The sequence below is a fragment of the Eubalaena glacialis genome, chromosome 19 (assembly GCF_028564815.1).
Source record: "Eubalaena glacialis isolate mEubGla1 chromosome 19, mEubGla1.1.hap2.+ XY, whole genome shotgun sequence".
Taxonomy (NCBI): Eukaryota; Metazoa; Chordata; class Mammalia; order Artiodactyla; family Balaenidae; genus Eubalaena; species Eubalaena glacialis.
In genome coordinates, this window is record NC_083734.1 from 14886524 (window position 1) to 14902584 (window position 16061).

At 53.6% G+C, this 16061-nt stretch overlaps 1 protein-coding gene across 1 annotated transcript; it reads right to left on the reverse strand.

Moving 5' to 3' along the window:
- Nucleotides 1-598: 598 nt before the first annotated feature.
- Nucleotides 599-7712, reverse strand: RFLNB (refilin B). Its single transcript, XM_061175128.1, has 3 exons — nucleotides 7445-7712; nucleotides 4571-4680; nucleotides 599-2728 (listed from the first exon to the last, which is right to left on the reverse strand). Exons 1-3 carry the CDS (start codon nucleotides 7658-7660, stop codon nucleotides 2398-2400), a joined length of 657 nt encoding a protein of 218 aa, XP_061031111.1. The 5' UTR covers nucleotides 7661-7712; the 3' UTR covers nucleotides 599-2397.
- Between the last annotated feature and the right edge of the window lie 8349 nt (nucleotides 7713-16061).

Sequence of the window (16061 nt, forward strand, 5' to 3'; positions counted from 1 at the left end):
TCCCCTTACGTCTTCACATGTTTCCTTTTCTGCAACTTTCAGCAAAGCAGATTTGGAGAAAAAGAAAGGATTTGAGAGAACTACAGTTTGGTCCCTAGTGAATAACTTAAAACAAAATCTGCTTTTCCATTCACATGACACATGTGCAGTCGCTCACTTCTACTTACTTTACTGATATATTTCATATCAAAAAATCTCATACATGCATCTCAGCATGGTGCTGTTTAAAGGCCCCGTTCTCTACCCCTCGTCTCTCTGGCTGAGCTGCCTATGACATTGTCCTGGGCTCATCAAGTGTCTCCACTGGGCCAGAGCAAAACCTTGGGAATTCTCTTACCATAGTTGAAAAATTACATTTACCACTTGTCTTAAATGACAAGATTATGAAATCAAAGAGAAAAACCCATTTTTAATCAATAAATGCTGCGTAATTTACTCTTCCAAACGCAGGAGGCTGCTCTGCATGAAGACAGGAGACTATGGGGTCTTGGAGTGACCCCTCGAGGGGTCCCTGCTGAGCTTCACGCTGGCAAACTCGGGACCATGGAGCTGATAGCAGGCTCCACGGAAGGGATGTTTCCAACCAGGTGCACGACAGACTAAACACTATTCAACCTGAAGAGGACAGCAGACCATTTGGCCCTCTAGGCCTCTGATGACTTTAAATGACAGTGATTATCATCACACCTGCTCTCCTCAGAACAAAAATCCCTGCTGTGGCTCCAGGGTACCCAGAGAGCTCTCAATTCTGCTTTCAGGACAGACGGAAGCCATCAGCACAAACCCGGAGATACAGCGGGAGTCCGAGCTTCCAGGACTCTGCAAGCCCCGAGCACTTGACATAACTTGGATGCATTCAAAGGAAATACCCACGGTTTTGTTCTCTCTGATATAAGAAGAGCAAAAGCCATCTGCCACTTTCTTTACTCAAAATCCACAGGGATTGGCAGGAGAAAGAAGTACGGGCCGGGTGAGGCAGGGCGGGCAGGAGGTTGAAGGCCAGAGGCAGCCTGGCCCCCGCGCCCTCCTGACCTGGCCCAGCCTGTGTCCACGCTTCTGTGGCCTGTTCAGCTGAATTCACACAGTTTCTTCCATTCACACTTAACGCCATGATTGTCACACTAAAACGAACGCTTAGACGTGTACGGTCACCCCAGCGCCCAGGCTTTGGAGCCTGACTTGTGGCGTCCTTCCCTATGCTCAGGTCTCCTTTGCTTCCCTTGGCTGGAGGCAGGGAGGTGGATTTCCTTGCTTTTTCGCTCAGACCTCAGGCACCAGCAGAATTCCTCCGCAGTGTTGACCCAAGGTCACTGGAAAGGACGCCCAGCCTGATGAACCAGATCACCAGAGACATCTGTACCCACCTCCCCCCCCCGAGGCTGTCAAGTCCTAGGTGTGACCGTCGGCTCCCACTGTGAGTGAAACGCCCCCTGTGGGCTCTCCCAAGAGTGTTTTCCCTAAGCATTCTTTCAAAATGCCATTTCTCTCCAAAGGACCCTCTGCTATGTTTCGCCTTATGAAAAAACTAGGAAAGTATTTGGAAACCCCAAAATACATATCAGGAGAGTTACACAAGCCTGTGGAGACATTACCAGATGCCAGGGGTTCAAGGCACTTCACCAGAGCCTGAGCTTGGAACCCACCCGTGGAAGGAACCAGAACCGAGCTGTTGCCCCCAGACTCAGCCACCAGTTGATCTGACCCCACTCTACAGGCAAGAACAGGGTGAACGCCTTCCTTCCTTCCTGCCTGCCTTTCCCTTCCTTCCTTCCTCTCTTTCTTTTTTTTGAAAGACATCTTATATTGTGGTTTGGGGTTTTTCGATATCACAAAAAAGATTTAGAGAATTCCAAGAGTTTTGGTTAACAGGAAATACAAATGGAAATTTTAAAAACCAGAATGGAACTCAACTCTCCAGATTGAACCCATATGGGTGTCACAGCTCACTGAATTAGCACCACTTTCGTAGCAGTGAAGACACCCGGGGCAGAAAGTTCTTCCAACTCACTTTTTCCATCTCAGAGATTTTTTTCCACGCTCTTCCTCAGACAAACTGACCGACGGAAGAAGAGCACTCCCCTCTTCCCTATTTCAAAGTTTGGCCATTTTCCTTTTGCTCTAGCCATCCTTTTATTTTCTCATCAAATTGAGACTTCGGGGAAGCTACGTAGCAGCAAACTAGGAAACACACTCCTTTTAAAAACAATTGGAAAAAATTGTAAAAAATCAAATTCTTTCAATAATTAGAAGATGTTGTGACCTTTTTTTTTTTTTTTTTATTCCCCAGGCTGGGCTTAGAGGTATCTCTGGGTTAGACTCTTCTGGGGCTGGAGTGACACACAAGGGCAGCCTGGCCCTTGGACAGGAAAGCCGGGCCAGCCCCCCAGCCTGCTGCAGTCAGCTCTCCTCCGACAGGTAATCACCGCCCACGAACTCCATGGCTTCGAGCTCCACGCTGGACAGGAACCTCCTCAGTGTCTTGCGGCAGTTGTACTCCAGGGTGGTGGTGTAGACGGTCTTGGGGTACTTGGGGTAGACGATGGTGGTGCTGAGAAAGCGGGCAGGCTTGTGGCGCGGCTCAAAGCGCACCTCCGCCTTGTAGTTGCGCCACGTGCAACTGGGGATGCAGGTGATGGTCTGGCTGCAGGAGGCCACCGCCAGGCCCAGGGGCAGGTGGACGTCGTCGATGAAGTGTCGCTCTGAGTCATACTTGACTGAGGACGTGTACCTGAGCGGGAGACATAAGGCAGCGTGAAGCCGCTCCTCTGAGCTGGGGGCACAGGGATCCCTACCGTGACCTTGAACCTTGAGATGTGGTGACTCTAGGGAGAAGCCGCACGGAGTTTATAACGTGCTCACTGTGTGGTCCTGTTCTAGCACTTTACTTCCAGGATCTAATTTAATCTTCCCAACAACCCTGGGAGAAGAAATCGGGGTGCAGAGGTTAAGGTCACAGTGGGAGGGAGCGGTAGAGCTGGGGTTTCAGTGCAGACATGCAGGATTCCCAAGTTCAACCTGCACTCACTGTTCCTCACTGCAGGCGGCAGCCCCGGGAGTCGGCTCCCACTGACTTAAGCTTTGAGACTTTGGCCAAGTTACTTAACTTCCAAGCCTGTTTCCTCTTTCTGAAAAAGGTGTCCAATAGAATGGGGGAGCGTGTTAACACAGCGACTGCTGTTGGTGGGAATGATTATATATAACAAGGCAGATTCTCCTGTCCACGGGGGATGAGTGGTTTCTCTGTCCCCTGAAGTGAACAATCAGCTCTTTAATGAGAGGAGAAGGGAACCCAGACATCCTGAATGCTGGTTCTGAAAGCTCGGTGATACCAAATACTAGTACTGGGGCCACCTCTGCCTTCAGTTTGGAGACTCTCTCAAACCCAGGGAACCGAGATCTGACCTTATCCATCACAGCCAATTACAGTCTTGTTTTCCATAAAATAAATTAACATCCACGTTCCTCAGCAGCTACTTTATAATTTTTTTAAAGTCCTTCTTGGGCAATTTGGGAATTTTTTTTTTTTTGGAAGCAAAGCATGAATTCATATTACTTCCTAATTATGGCATCTTCATAGATACTAAAATATTCACAAGCGGGACCTCCCTGGCAGTCCAGTGGTTAGGACAGTCCAGTGGTTAGGACTCGACGATTCCACTGCAGGGGGCAAGGGTTCGATCCCTGGTCAGGGAACTAAGATCCCGCATGCTGCGAGGTGCGGCCAAGAAATTTTAAAAATTAAAAATATGCACAAGCATCACACATAGACAAACTGAACAGCACTGCCCCTCGCCAGCCCCTACCCACGGGTCAGAGAGTAAGAATCGGCACTCTTTTTTAAAATGAGTCCAGTGGAAACATCTCTTCGCCTTGGGCAAGTAGGTTAAAAGGCTGGGAAGGTCATGTCATGAAGTCATGTCCCCATTTTGTTCAAAATACAAGCTCCTCAGGAATAAAAGGCTGAACTGCTCACCTCCAAACTGGTGAGCCTCCTTTGTTCTGTGTCAAAGGGCCCTTTGTATTCATGCAACGGAACTCCATCTCTAAAGCCACCAGCTACCAAAAGTAAAATTCCTTTCTCTAAAAAGACGTATCTTTAATGGAGCCTCTCAATGGATCTCTACCCCCAGATGAGCCTGGATGATAAATTCCCCGAGGGAGAAGAACGGTACTTGCCCAGTGAAATCAGAACCTGAGGCAAGGTCACAGCACCTTGACACTGGGGTGGGGCGGGGTGAGGTGGGGGTGGGGAGATGTGGAAAGAAGCTTCTGGAGAGAGGAATTACTTTATTACAAATTTTTAAACATCTGATGGCCATGATAAGTGAAGTGCAAAAAGCAAGTTTGCAGGACTTTATGTATAACACTATCTCGTTTTTATTTTAATAAGTGTATCTATATTCAAATGGTTAGAGTACGGAAAAAACATCCGAAAGAGTACCCACCAAACTATAAGAGTCTTTGGCACACTTCTGTCATTGACTATTTTTTTTTTTAATAGCAAGCGTTAATTACTGGAACAAAAAATTGAAAATAAAAATAAAATGAAATCAGGGCCTGCTATATTTACCTTACTTCCGTTGGTGGTAAGGGGTCAAACTCCACTCCTTCGCCAAACGACAGGGGGCATAACCTTGGCGAGCAGCCAGAGCCCAGGGCGTTGGGGAGAGAAGCTGGATTCTGCAACAATAGAAAATGCAGTTAGATCACAGGCCCATCCGATGCTTTCCCCGCAGAAGGTCCTGGCTCTAGCCTCTAGCTGATGGGCCCAACTGAGATTTGTGTCACCCTCCAGGGAATGATGCCAGCGAAGGGCTGACCCACAGCACAGGAAGACCACTGGACAGGGCACGGAGGGTGCCAAGAGGTCTGCTCGAATCCCAGGTCTATCATGAATGTGTGCCCTCAGCAGAGTCACAGCATATGCCCTGTGACCTTATTTGCACACCCAGGGGGTGTCCCTTTCCATCGATGAGGTTTTGTGGAAGGATGAAAAGAGGAAACAAATTAGAGCTCAGCGTCGTGACAGCTGCCAGACCCCGGGGCTGCTGCATCATCCCGCAGCAAGGCGGTGAGAAAATCGCCATGAACTGGGAGTTCACTAACCAGAACCTTCAATTATGTGCCCCCAACCCTGTCATTGTCTCAGCAACTCTTCAGAAAAGGCCAAAACCAACAAAGAGAAATGCTACAAGGGATTTTTTTTTTTTTACACTGAAGATTCAGTCCAACTTCCCCCATGTCCTCTGCCTCTGAGGCTACCAGATCAATACCCAGCCAAGATGGAGAAATCTGCAAACTCACTGGGAAGATGAACACCAGAAAGTTCTCTATGTCACCTTCCACTATCCAGAAAACTCAAAGAGCCAGAGCACAGCATCCCAGGGGTTCACCGCCTTCCAGCCTGGTCAGAGCATCGGGCTTTCTGATTCACCAAGTAGCCTGAGTAAGAGATGGGACCATCCTCCACACAGCTGCTGGTGTTTCACCTGATCTGACTGGAATCAGGGCTTCTGTGTTAAGCGAGCAACAGAGAGCAGCCCTTTGGGTTCCTGGGCTAACTGGGAGCTGTCATTTTCTTTGCCTGATTTGAGAGAAGAACCTACACTTGGGCCAGGGTATGGCGGTGGCAGCCCCACCCCCACGTCTTCCAGGAAGCAGACATTTCTAGAAGGTCGACTCTAAGACTCTTATGTTACCAGGACAAGGTGTCAAGTGGGGGCATAGGGTGGACATGCAAAAGCCAAAGGGGACCAGGAAGGTCAGGGAGAGGCAGGGGGTCCCCAGGGTCCAGCCCTGAACTTGGTGGGGGGAGAGTTTAATAAGCCCCCACTGGGGCTTGAGAACCCAGGTCGGGGAGGGGGTAAGGTGTGGGCACCGGCTGCCGCAGAGCTTTAGGAAACAGCCAGCAGTGACGGGGGCCCTGCGCTGCCCCAAGCTCTCTAGCTGCCAGACACTCCCCAACCTGGGGGTGCCTTCCGGGAGTCCTGGAGGCTGCAGGACAACGCAGCCACCAAGAGGAGGTAGGCGCCACCCAGCACTCACACGACAGCCTTCTTCCAGGTATCCAGACAAGCACTCGGTTCTCTTGCCCCTGCTTCCTCTGCTCCCTCATCCCTGCCACCCAACGCTCCCTGAGCACCCAGCCTGCTCCAGTGTGCATGCTGGGAGTGGGGCAGGGCAGCAAGAGTTCTACGCATGAACAAGGGGCCTACCAGGGAAAGGGGACGAAGTCACAGCCTTTGGCATGGCTCTGGGAAGCATCCAGGAAGACTTCCCAGAGGAGGTGACAAGTTGGGCACTGCAGGGCTGGCAGGGGTTTGACAGGTGGAAACGCCAGCTGGGTGTTGGGAGAGGTAGAAGGGGATGGCTGGGAGGGAAAAGGCACACCAGGGGGAGAAGCAGCATCAGAGGCAGCGATGCGTGTATCTGCCTGTGGTCAGGGGATGTGGAAGAGGAGGCTGAAAAGGGCCAGATGGCGAGGGTTCTGAAGGCCAAGATGAAGCAAGTGCTGCCTTCTAATGGAAATGAAAGGATGCACTGATGTCCACCGAGAGACAGGATCATTGGTCAAGAATTCCACGCACCATCAAAGGGGGTGGGTCCCTGAGGAGCAGCAGCTGCCACTGACTACTTCACCCAGGGGAGAAGGCTGCAAACACCCATCCCCGAGGGGGAGGGGTGGCCTCAGAGCCCCACTTTCAGCTTGACTGTAGGCAGGATGTGGGTCCCCTGGGCTCTAGGTAAAGGCAATAAACACCACCATGTGAGCCATTTCTAAGGTAAAAGGGACCTGGTGTTTTTTCTTTAAATAAAAATTTTAAAATAAAGTAAAATGACTCATTTTTGAAAGTTTCCACCCACCTAAAGGCCTCCCACCCATCATGTGCCAGACACGGGTTAGGTGACGGGACAAGAGGGGCCACGGATCTGAAAAGGTCCCCTCCAAGGCCACTAACAGCCCCCCAAAGCTGGCCCCCTTTGCTCTCTGAATCGGGGAGCCCGAGTACACCCCTCTCCCCAACACCGACCGGGAGGGGAAGCAGGCCCGTTGGAGCCACCGGGGGCGAGGGCAAAGCCCGGAGGTGCCTGGGGGAAGTTTGCTCTCGGTGTCCCTGGACCCCTCCAGCCCGGCAGGGTCAGGAATGTGGACGAGCCGCAGCCTGGCAGCCCCGGGGGCCGTCACCCCGAAGGGAGGAGGCGGTGGTCGCCTTTCCCGGGGCTCCCGGGCCTCCCAGGCGATGACAATTTTCCAGCCACCGGCTCCAGCTGGCCGGGCTCTCGCCGCGCTCCCGCCCCGGGCTCCCAGCGCTGGCCGACGGGCGGGCGGCGGCGGCGGGGACAGCGTGCCCCGGTAGGGCCGACACGACCGCCTGGGGGTCTCCGGGGCCCGGGCGCGGGGGGATGGAGAGGATGGGGGAGGGGCCGAGGCGGGGTCACTCACCGGGGCCGCGGGGGTGGCCGCCGCGTCGGGCTCCAGCGCCCCAGGGGCCGGCGCCCGCTCCCCGCCGCTGCCGCCGCCCCCGGCCGCCGCGAGCGCCCAGTGGCTGGGGCTGGGGCTGGGGGGCAGGCCCGAGTCCGGACTGTCCAGGACGCCGTCGCCCTTCTTCTTCGCGTCCACGAGCTCGGGCACATCCTGCAGGCTCAGCCGGCCCACCATGGCGGTGCGCGCGGCGGGGCCGGGGCCGCTGCCCGCCGGCCGCCCTCCCTGCCCGCCGCCCGCGCGCCGTCCGGGTCCGCCGGTCGCTGCGCTCCCGGGCCCGCCCCCTGCCCCGCCCCGCCCGCAGTGGCGGAGCCGCCAGGCCGGGCGCCAGGGGCCGCTGCGCTCCCGCCGTGCGCAGCCCGCGCTGCGCTCCGCCCGGCCGGTCAGCCCGCCCCGCCGCTCAGCCCGCCCCGAGCGGCCGATCACAGGAACGGGGGGCACCGGCCCGGGCCCCCGCTCCGCTCGGCCGCCCGCCCCGCAGCAAGCCGACCCTGTACCCCTCTCGCGCCGGGCCCGAGGGCGCCTTGTCCCCTTGCCCTGGCCCAGCCAGGCCGGCAGGCGCTCATATCTCGACCCCTGGCGTCGGGCGGGAGGCAGAGTAGAGCCCGGGCCCGCAGAGGCCGGGGGAGCCGGCTGAACCCAGCGAGCAAACAACTGGAAATTATTAATAGTTAATGTGCTTCGTATGGTTCCAGCCGCCTCTTGGCTCAGCCGGGCGGGCTCTCAGTTTGTGTCTGGCTCTCATTTCTGCCCCCGAGGAAAAGAGCGCCTACTCCGTTTCTCCTCAGGGGGCTCAGGGGCTGGGGGCTGGGGGCGGAGCTGGGAGGAGCGCATCACTCCCTGGCCTGGGTGCTCAGCGGAACAGGCCGTGGCCACACCTGGCAGGAAAATTCTGCGTGGGCGCAGACTGGACCTCGAACCAGACGGACGGGCTCAGCAGGCTGCCCACCGGCTGTCTGAAGGGCCAGGGGCTCCCTGGTGGGGGTCACAGCTTTTCAGACGGGGGACTTCCTCCTTAGTTTGACAGAGAAGCCCTGAGTGGGAACTTGCTGCAGTAGCTGCCAGCTGTAGAACTGGGCTGTTCTCAAATCTAAAAGTACTAGAAAGTTCGAGTACTGTTTCTAACAGAGACCTCCCTGACTATCAGTAAGTATAGGAAGTCCCCACCTCCCGCCAGCCACTGTACCCTGGGGGTTTCTGATGGGTGCCCAGCTAGGGCCTCAAGCTGGAGCTTGCGCAGACCTAGCCCACAGGTGCCAGCTCTGAAGAGGAGCAGTGCCCTGGACTAGGGACTTCCCTGGCTGGATGAGAGGTGGGCGTGGTGCACGCCCCACCATAGCAGGCCAGTCTGTGTCCTTGCAAAAACAAAGGATCCTTGTCCTGCTTGGGACCTGGTGAAGTCCAAATTTAGAGCAGGTAGATGTTCCAGATTTGCTGGGAAAGTTCAGCCCTCCTACCCTCCTCACTCATCACTTTCAGGTAAGGAAACGGAGAAGGAATTTGACTTGCCCCAAGTCACACAGCTGGTACAAGGCAGCTTGCTGTGACCAGAAAGCCCAGGATCATCCCCTCCATAGAGAATAAAACCGGGTACGTGCCTGTGTGCTGGAGGTCATTCATTCAGGACCTGCGGGAACAGATTATAAAATCAAGCGTGCACAGTCCTGGATCAATGGTTCCTGCAAGGACATACTGTAAGCAGTGGGTCTTAGAGATTGGGCCAACTGTGTGGCTACAATTCCCTACCCCTGTTGACCTCACCATCTGCACATCCCAGACTGCCCCCAACCCGGGGCATCACGGGAGGAATCTAAGAACTTCCTGGGGGTGTGGAAAGGCGGTCTGCTGGCAGTGGCAGGACTCGGCGCCCTAGAGGGAGTTTGCCCACCAGCATTCCCAGGTAGATCCTGAGAACTCTTCCCTAAGCTTGGCCAGCTGGGAAAAGGTGTCCAGGAAGATGGCAATTCCTCCCTCTTCCAAGGTCATCAGTCCGGAAGAGGAGGATGAGACTGAGGAAGGTCATCATGCTAGGCCAGTGCAGCCACTGTCTCCACAAAAGCCTGGATCATTGTGGATTTTCTTGGGAGGGATCGCCACGTGGACCCGCTAAAACATGGAATCTAGGGGGAGCCCTGAATTGCCACCTTCTGAGGGGAATTCTGAAGGGCTTAGATTACTCACATTCTGACAGAGATCCACAGAGACATCAAAGCTGCCGAAGTGAGCAAGGGAGTGTGAAGCTGCCACCTTTGGAGGGTCCAGGCAGATCAAGGGGACACCTTTGAGGCACCCCTTCCTCCTTGGCACTGGGGTCATCAAGCAGGTGGCCCAGGACTTCACGTGGGCATCTCAGCCATCAAACTGGACCCAGGAAGCATCTATGTCCTGAGCTCCAGCCTATGACAGTTCTGTCTGATCCCCAACATAACCTCTCCCCAACTCCAGAAGAACATCTTGGTTTAATAGAGATCAGGACATCCTCAGGCCTCAGGACAATTGCCAAGGAACTCCCAAAGTGTAAGATGATTGCATCCCCAGGCCTCCTTCCTTACAGAGTAGCCCGGCACTGATACACACACAGGAAACTGGAGGGGCTTGAAGAGGAATTCAGCCCGGGGACCTGACGCTGACGGAGAAGCTGCACCAAAGTCTTCCCCTCCATGGTTCCCAGAACCCTGCTGAGCCAATCAGAAGACACCTGGGACCCCAGGTTTGTCCTCTCCTGTCCAGACTGTCTTCAAAGAGCTCAAAGATAAGCTGGAGCTGACTGGAAGCTGCTTGGGTTCAGAGGAGAACGTGCAGGGCATGCCCGGCCAGGCCCAGGTGTCCTGCCTGCACTTGCATCTCCGTGAACTCGTGGCAGCCTTGGTGGAGATGAGCAGAGGGCTTCTTAGAACAGGAGCCGTCTGACTTCAGGCTGCCCATGAGTGCCCCTGGGTGGGAGAGCAGAGCCATCTGACTTCAGGCTGCCCATGAGTGCCCCTGGGTGGGAGAGCAGAGCCATCTGACTTCAGGCTGCCCATGAGTGCCCCTGGGTGGGAGAGCAGAGGGGCTTCCTTTGTAACCTCTTGGGAGCCATGCAGCACAGACCCTGGAAGACAGCTGTGTTTTGTCAGCCCTGAGCCGTGAGTCCGCACTGCATATCTGCTATAGTCCTTGGGAAGAGCCCCACGCCCTGGGCTCATCATTGTCCTACATCTTCTGCCAGATTGTTTTCCAAAGGACGTTTCTTAAAACAAAACAAAACAAAACAAAACTCTAACCAAGGCTTGGGAAAGACAACGGATTCCACTTTACCCCCTCCTGGTCTGGCTTCAAAGACAGGCCCTCTTTTGAGGAGCATCTGGGTTGCACCTAGAAATCAGGGGTGAGTTGCACAAAACGAGACCACGGACCCTGCCGAAAGAGTGGCCTCTCCTCAAAGCTGTCCTTTCCGAGCGGCCATCATCCCCTGCCTGGATCACAGAGACTGGTGTCCTCATAGGACTTGGCTTCTGGCCCTGAGGCCTCTCCCAGCAGGGTCTGAGGAACAAAGCTGCGTCACAATGAATGCCAATCCTGCATTTTCCCTTCTTCTCCACTAAATTAAGCTGATGCCCAAACGGGAGTTGAGGCAGACAAGAGCAGGGCAGGACCCCCCACAACGGCGGCTGCTTATTGTTTTTGGAGCAGCGCGCTGGCGTGTGCCCAGGGCCCTAGGCACCTTGTGGTTTCAGCCCCCTGGGTCTCCAGGCTCCGGAAACCACGAGGCAGTGGCTTGGCCTTAGTATTAAACCAGGTCCCCCCTTGCCTTCATATACACTCATGTCAACCAAAATGCTTAAAAAAATAGGACTTTATTTTGTTTCCTTAAGTGTCTTAAGATTAAGGTTATTGGTTTCAAAGAGCATGGAAAGGGAACTGCCATATTCGATAAAGAAAGAAACTGCATTAAAAAGACGTACTGACACAGCCCAGCCCACAGGAGTCTGTGCACACATGCGTTGGTGAGCTTGGTTCATACCTCTCTGCTCCCGGGACTCACAAAGGTGGCCTGAACCGGAGGCCAGGGACACCAAAGGCTGGCCATTTCAGAGTGAAAGGGGCCTGAGGGAACAGGCTCCTTTTCTTTCTTTTTTTTTTTAAAAAAATTTATTTATTTTTTTATTTATAATATTTATTTATTTTTGGCTGGGTTGGGTCTTTGTTGCTATGCGTGGGCTTTCTCTAGTTGCGGCGAGCGGGGGCTACTCTCAGTTGCGGTGCATGGGCTTCTCATTGAGGTGGCTTCTCTTGTTGCGGAGCATGGGCTCTAGGCACGCGGGCTTCAGTAGTTGCAGCACACAGGCTCAGTAGTTGTGGCTCACGGGCTCTAGAGCGCAGGCTCAGTAGTCATGGCGCACGGGCTTAGTTGCTCCGCGGCGTGTGGGATCTTCCCGGACCAGGGCTTGAACCCGTGTCCCCTGCACTGGCAGGCAGATTCTTAACCACTGCACCACCAGGGAAGCCCCCAGGCTCCTTTTCTGACCTCTCACCTGGGAGACCACCAGGTCAGGTGGAGAGGTGGGATCTGGCCCAGACTCAGTGGCGACACTCACCCAGACACCGAATGAAGCTTGGGGTGGAGTCAGGCCAGTGACCCCTGTGTGGGGAACCCGAGGACCCCAAATACAGGCTCCACCCTTGAGGCCTCCTATGTGTAAGCTGAGAGCTGTTCTCCCAAACGCTCCCTAGTTACACAGAAAAAGGGCCGTGGCATCTGCAAAATAAAACCCAGATGGGATTTTGCAAAGAGCTGGGGCTCACGGCCTCGTTGGAACGGCATCAATACACTTGCACTCCTGGCTCCGTTCTGCGTATTCACACCAGACAAGGACTTGCAGCCCAGAAAAATAGCCCTTAGTTGAGCAACTGAAGTTAAGACCCTTGGCGTCTTGGCTGAAGGGCGTGATAGAAGGGTGTGCAGGCAACAAATGGCCAGTCTGCACGGCCACTCTCCAAAGGCAGCCTCCAGGACCCCTGGGGGATTTCGGTCTGAAGGCTGCGTGGGAAAGGATGGAGAGTGGGAGCCCGGGGGCGGCCAATTGGCTCTGCTGTCCTTCCCTGGAGCCGGTGTCCCTAAGTGCATTCCTCTCCTCCCCCAAATTCAAAGCAGAATACCCACCAGCGGGAGGCGGCTGTGGTTGGCGGCTATGTACTGCTGGGAGCTCCTGAGACTTGCTGAAGACATTTACATGCCTCTGAAGAAATGTTTTTCAGTTTTGAGGAAAATTAGCCAGGGGTCGAGTAGGAACTTGAGGTGAGAGAAGAGGGACCAAGGAAAAATTCCATGCATCTCATGTTTTCCCAGGTCGTATCAGCTGGGGGTTAACTGGAATTTTATTGACTCTTGCCTTGCACTTCTGCAGGATGACCCCAACCAATGACAAGTATTTCTGGAAATCTCTGTCTCTCATATGCTCATAAATAAATCTGGTTATATGCAGATGATGCCTGCCATTAATTTTCTTTTCCTTTTCCTGCACCCACTGCCCCAGCCTCTGGTTCTGCTAAGTTGGGTGACAGTGCCCCACACGGCAGCCCTCCAACAGGCTGCCCTTGCAGAGACCACCATCAGCTCCACCAGGCACTTAGAGAGGGGCTGCAGCCACGCCACCGCTGTGGGTACCAACGCCCCGGGCATTGTTGCCAGTGCTGGTGGCGGGGGGAGGGCCACGTAGCTCGGAGGTGCCGGAGCTGTGCTGTGGTCCGCAACTAAGTGCCTCTCGCCCCTTCTGGTTGCGTTTATAGGGTGGTCCTGATGCAGTGCGGCTTCCTTTATGCCTGCCTCCCGCCCTAGGATTCAACTTGAACTGTGCAGGTCTGGGCCAAGAGACAAATAGTAAAACAAGCAAGCAAAAAACCCCTTTGAATTCCAAATCCCTCTCCCCTGAGCCAGGCTTACCCTTCTGAGCCCTTCTCTTGGGATTTCTCCAAGATGCTTCCAGGTCCTGCATGCAAAGAGCACGTCTGGACCTGAGAATGACGGGGATACTCGACTTCAGTCCCAGCTGGGCCCCCTGCCCCACCAGACACCCATCAAATATCACCCAACTCCCATCCCAACACCTTGCTTTTCAAAGACTGAAAGGTAGACTCTGCTATTTCCAGGGATGCCTTTTTTAGCATCAAGGCTGTCTGCCATCTGAGAAAGGACCTTCTGCTGTTAGCAGGCTGTGTTGGAAGCAGAAGCTTCTAGAATGTCAGATATCATCTTACAAATGCCAAGACAGGGCACAATGCCTACCTATTCTCCACGTTTGTAATAAAAAGAGCAGTTAATACGGGCTCAGCCCAGGCCTTCCATCACACACGGACATTAAGGAATCTGGGCTTTGTGTTCCTCGTTGAAAGACTGTTTATCAGCAGATACCCTGTTCTTGTTCCCCAGAATCCATTTCACCTTACTCCCAAGGCTGAGACCTCTTACCAAAACCTGCTCTGGGTTAGAGTTTTTGGGGTTCGTGTGTGCTCTCCTGCTAGACCCATTCATTCAATCAGCACCTACCAAGGGTCTACTTTGTGTGAGACAGAGTGTGAGAGCACAAAGGGAGCCTCACCAGCCTGGTGGAGAGAGGGAGGTGAAGATTGGGGGAAGATTTCTGGAGGGAGTGACACCTGTGCTGATACTAAAGCAGCAAATAAGGAACAGGGAGGCAAAGAAGGGAGGAGGAGATGATGACCAAAGCTCTGCCATGAGGTCTCTGAAGATCTGGTCATCCTTCTCCCCTGCCTTAGATTCACTGAGTGGAGAGCATTGCAGACTTGACAAGTGCCCCAAGTTCACTGCCTCTGGAGTCAATTAGCTCCATTCCCGGACATGCATCCTGCAAAGTTGTTGCACTGGTGACAAAGGGAAGCAAGAGTTAGGGTGGCTGGTTTAGTCCAGCTGTGCTCCTGGAAATGCCATGTCAAGGACACGGCAGCAAGCTGTTACTTTTCCTTTTGCACTTGTCACGGGTGTTGTTTTGTGACTGTACTCTGGCATACAAAATATTAATTCTCTTTTTATTTTTTTAAACTGAGCTCAGTTTAGCTCGTAAACCCCGTTTCTCTCTAGACCGGAAAAGTGTCTTGCTCACAGTATAGTTCTTCTGGAAAATGACCAGTGGCTCTTGGGTAATTATTACTCTCATCCTTCCCTTTTGCCTGGGTGGCATCTGGGGAGGCTTCTGTAACATCACAGCAGCAAGGATGGGGTGGCTGGTGGTGAGTGCCTGGTCCGTGGTCATCTTCCTACCTCTCTGAACTCTACGGAGGAGAAATTTGCTCTGCTTGGCCAAGGAATGCCACCCTCTGCTTTTTTTTTTTTAATGGCACTGGTTGGTATTTATGCCTCTACAACGTAGTTTTTTGTTTTGTTTTGCTTTTTTATTTAATATATTTTTGGCTGCATTGGGTCTTGGTTGCTGTGCATGGGCTTTCTCTAGTTGCGGCGACCGGGGGCCACTCCTCGTTGCGGTGCACGGGCTTCTCATTGCGGCGGCTTCTCCCGTTGTGGAGCACGGGCTCTAGAGCACAGGCTCAGTAGTTGTGGCTCTCGGGCTTAGTTGTTCCGCAGCATGTGGGATCCTCCTGGACCACGGCTCGAACCCGTGTCCCCTGCATTGGCAGGCAGATTCTTAACCACTGCGCCACCAGGGAAGCCCCACCCTCTGCTTTTCATGTCCATATGCCACCTGATCTGTACCCTAGTTGTCCCAGCCTGAAGTCTCTTCCAATGAGCTGGCCCTTTCATTACTTCTGGGAGCTCAGGGAGCTTGGAAGCCACCACCTCCCCATGATGGGGTGTGAGGGACTCTGTGAGGTGTGCCCGCCCTTGGGCCCACCTGGTCGGACAACACTCTCAGACACTCTCTCTCCTCCTCAGGTGCCTTGTTGAACACCTCACTTCTCTACGGGGACTGCAGTCTCCCAGGTTAATTGCTGGAAGCCAGGCAATGGCTTCTAGATCAGGGTTTCCCCTCAAACTTATGGGGGCTTCTCTTATACTGGGGTTCAGCCCAGAGTGGTAGGGTTCTGGACTTCTTCTCCATGACCTTCCAGCCTCAAAACCAAGTCATATCCCCTCTAGTTCTTCCTTTTCTATTGATACCTGCTGGTCAAAATCCCCCCTGCCCCCACCTCTTTTTTTTTATGGAAAAAAATGTTTATGTCAAGATGCACTGTCCCTCTGCTGATGGTGCCGGCTGTGTGCAAAGTCCTCCAGCATTTTGGCTCTTAAAATGTAAAGGGTAACTTTTAGAATAAAGGACAAAAACAAAGCAAAACGCCATTCCAACAATTCTTGTAACTCTCGTGGCTTTCAAGACTTTCTTCTCTACTATAGAATCACAAAGTCTCTACAGGAGTTCAGAAGCTAAGAATTTAAGCTGTTACCTCCATAGCATCACTGCCAGAAGACAGTGCATATAGGGAGCCCTGCCTGCTGATGGAGTCTGGGGAAAGGGCAGAGATAAAGAACAGAAGGGATGCTCAATTGAATATCAAACTCTACATATACAAAGGATGACCGCTGCTTTCATGAGCGAACCAACAAAGCATGTCCTCTAGGAGCCCT

Coding starts and splice junctions, on each gene's coding strand:
- RFLNB (XM_061175128.1), bottom strand. CDS start 7,660: ATGGTGGGCCGGCTGAGCCTGCAGGATGTGCCCGAGCTCGTGGACGCG. Junction 4,681..7,444: donor CGGCCACCCCCGCGGCCCCG/GTGAGTGACCCC, acceptor CTATTGTTGCAG/AATCCAGCTTCTCTCCCCAA. Junction 2,729..4,570: donor TTACCACCAACGGAAGTAAG/GTAAATATAGCA, acceptor TCTCCCGCTCAG/GTACACGTCCTCAGTCAAGT.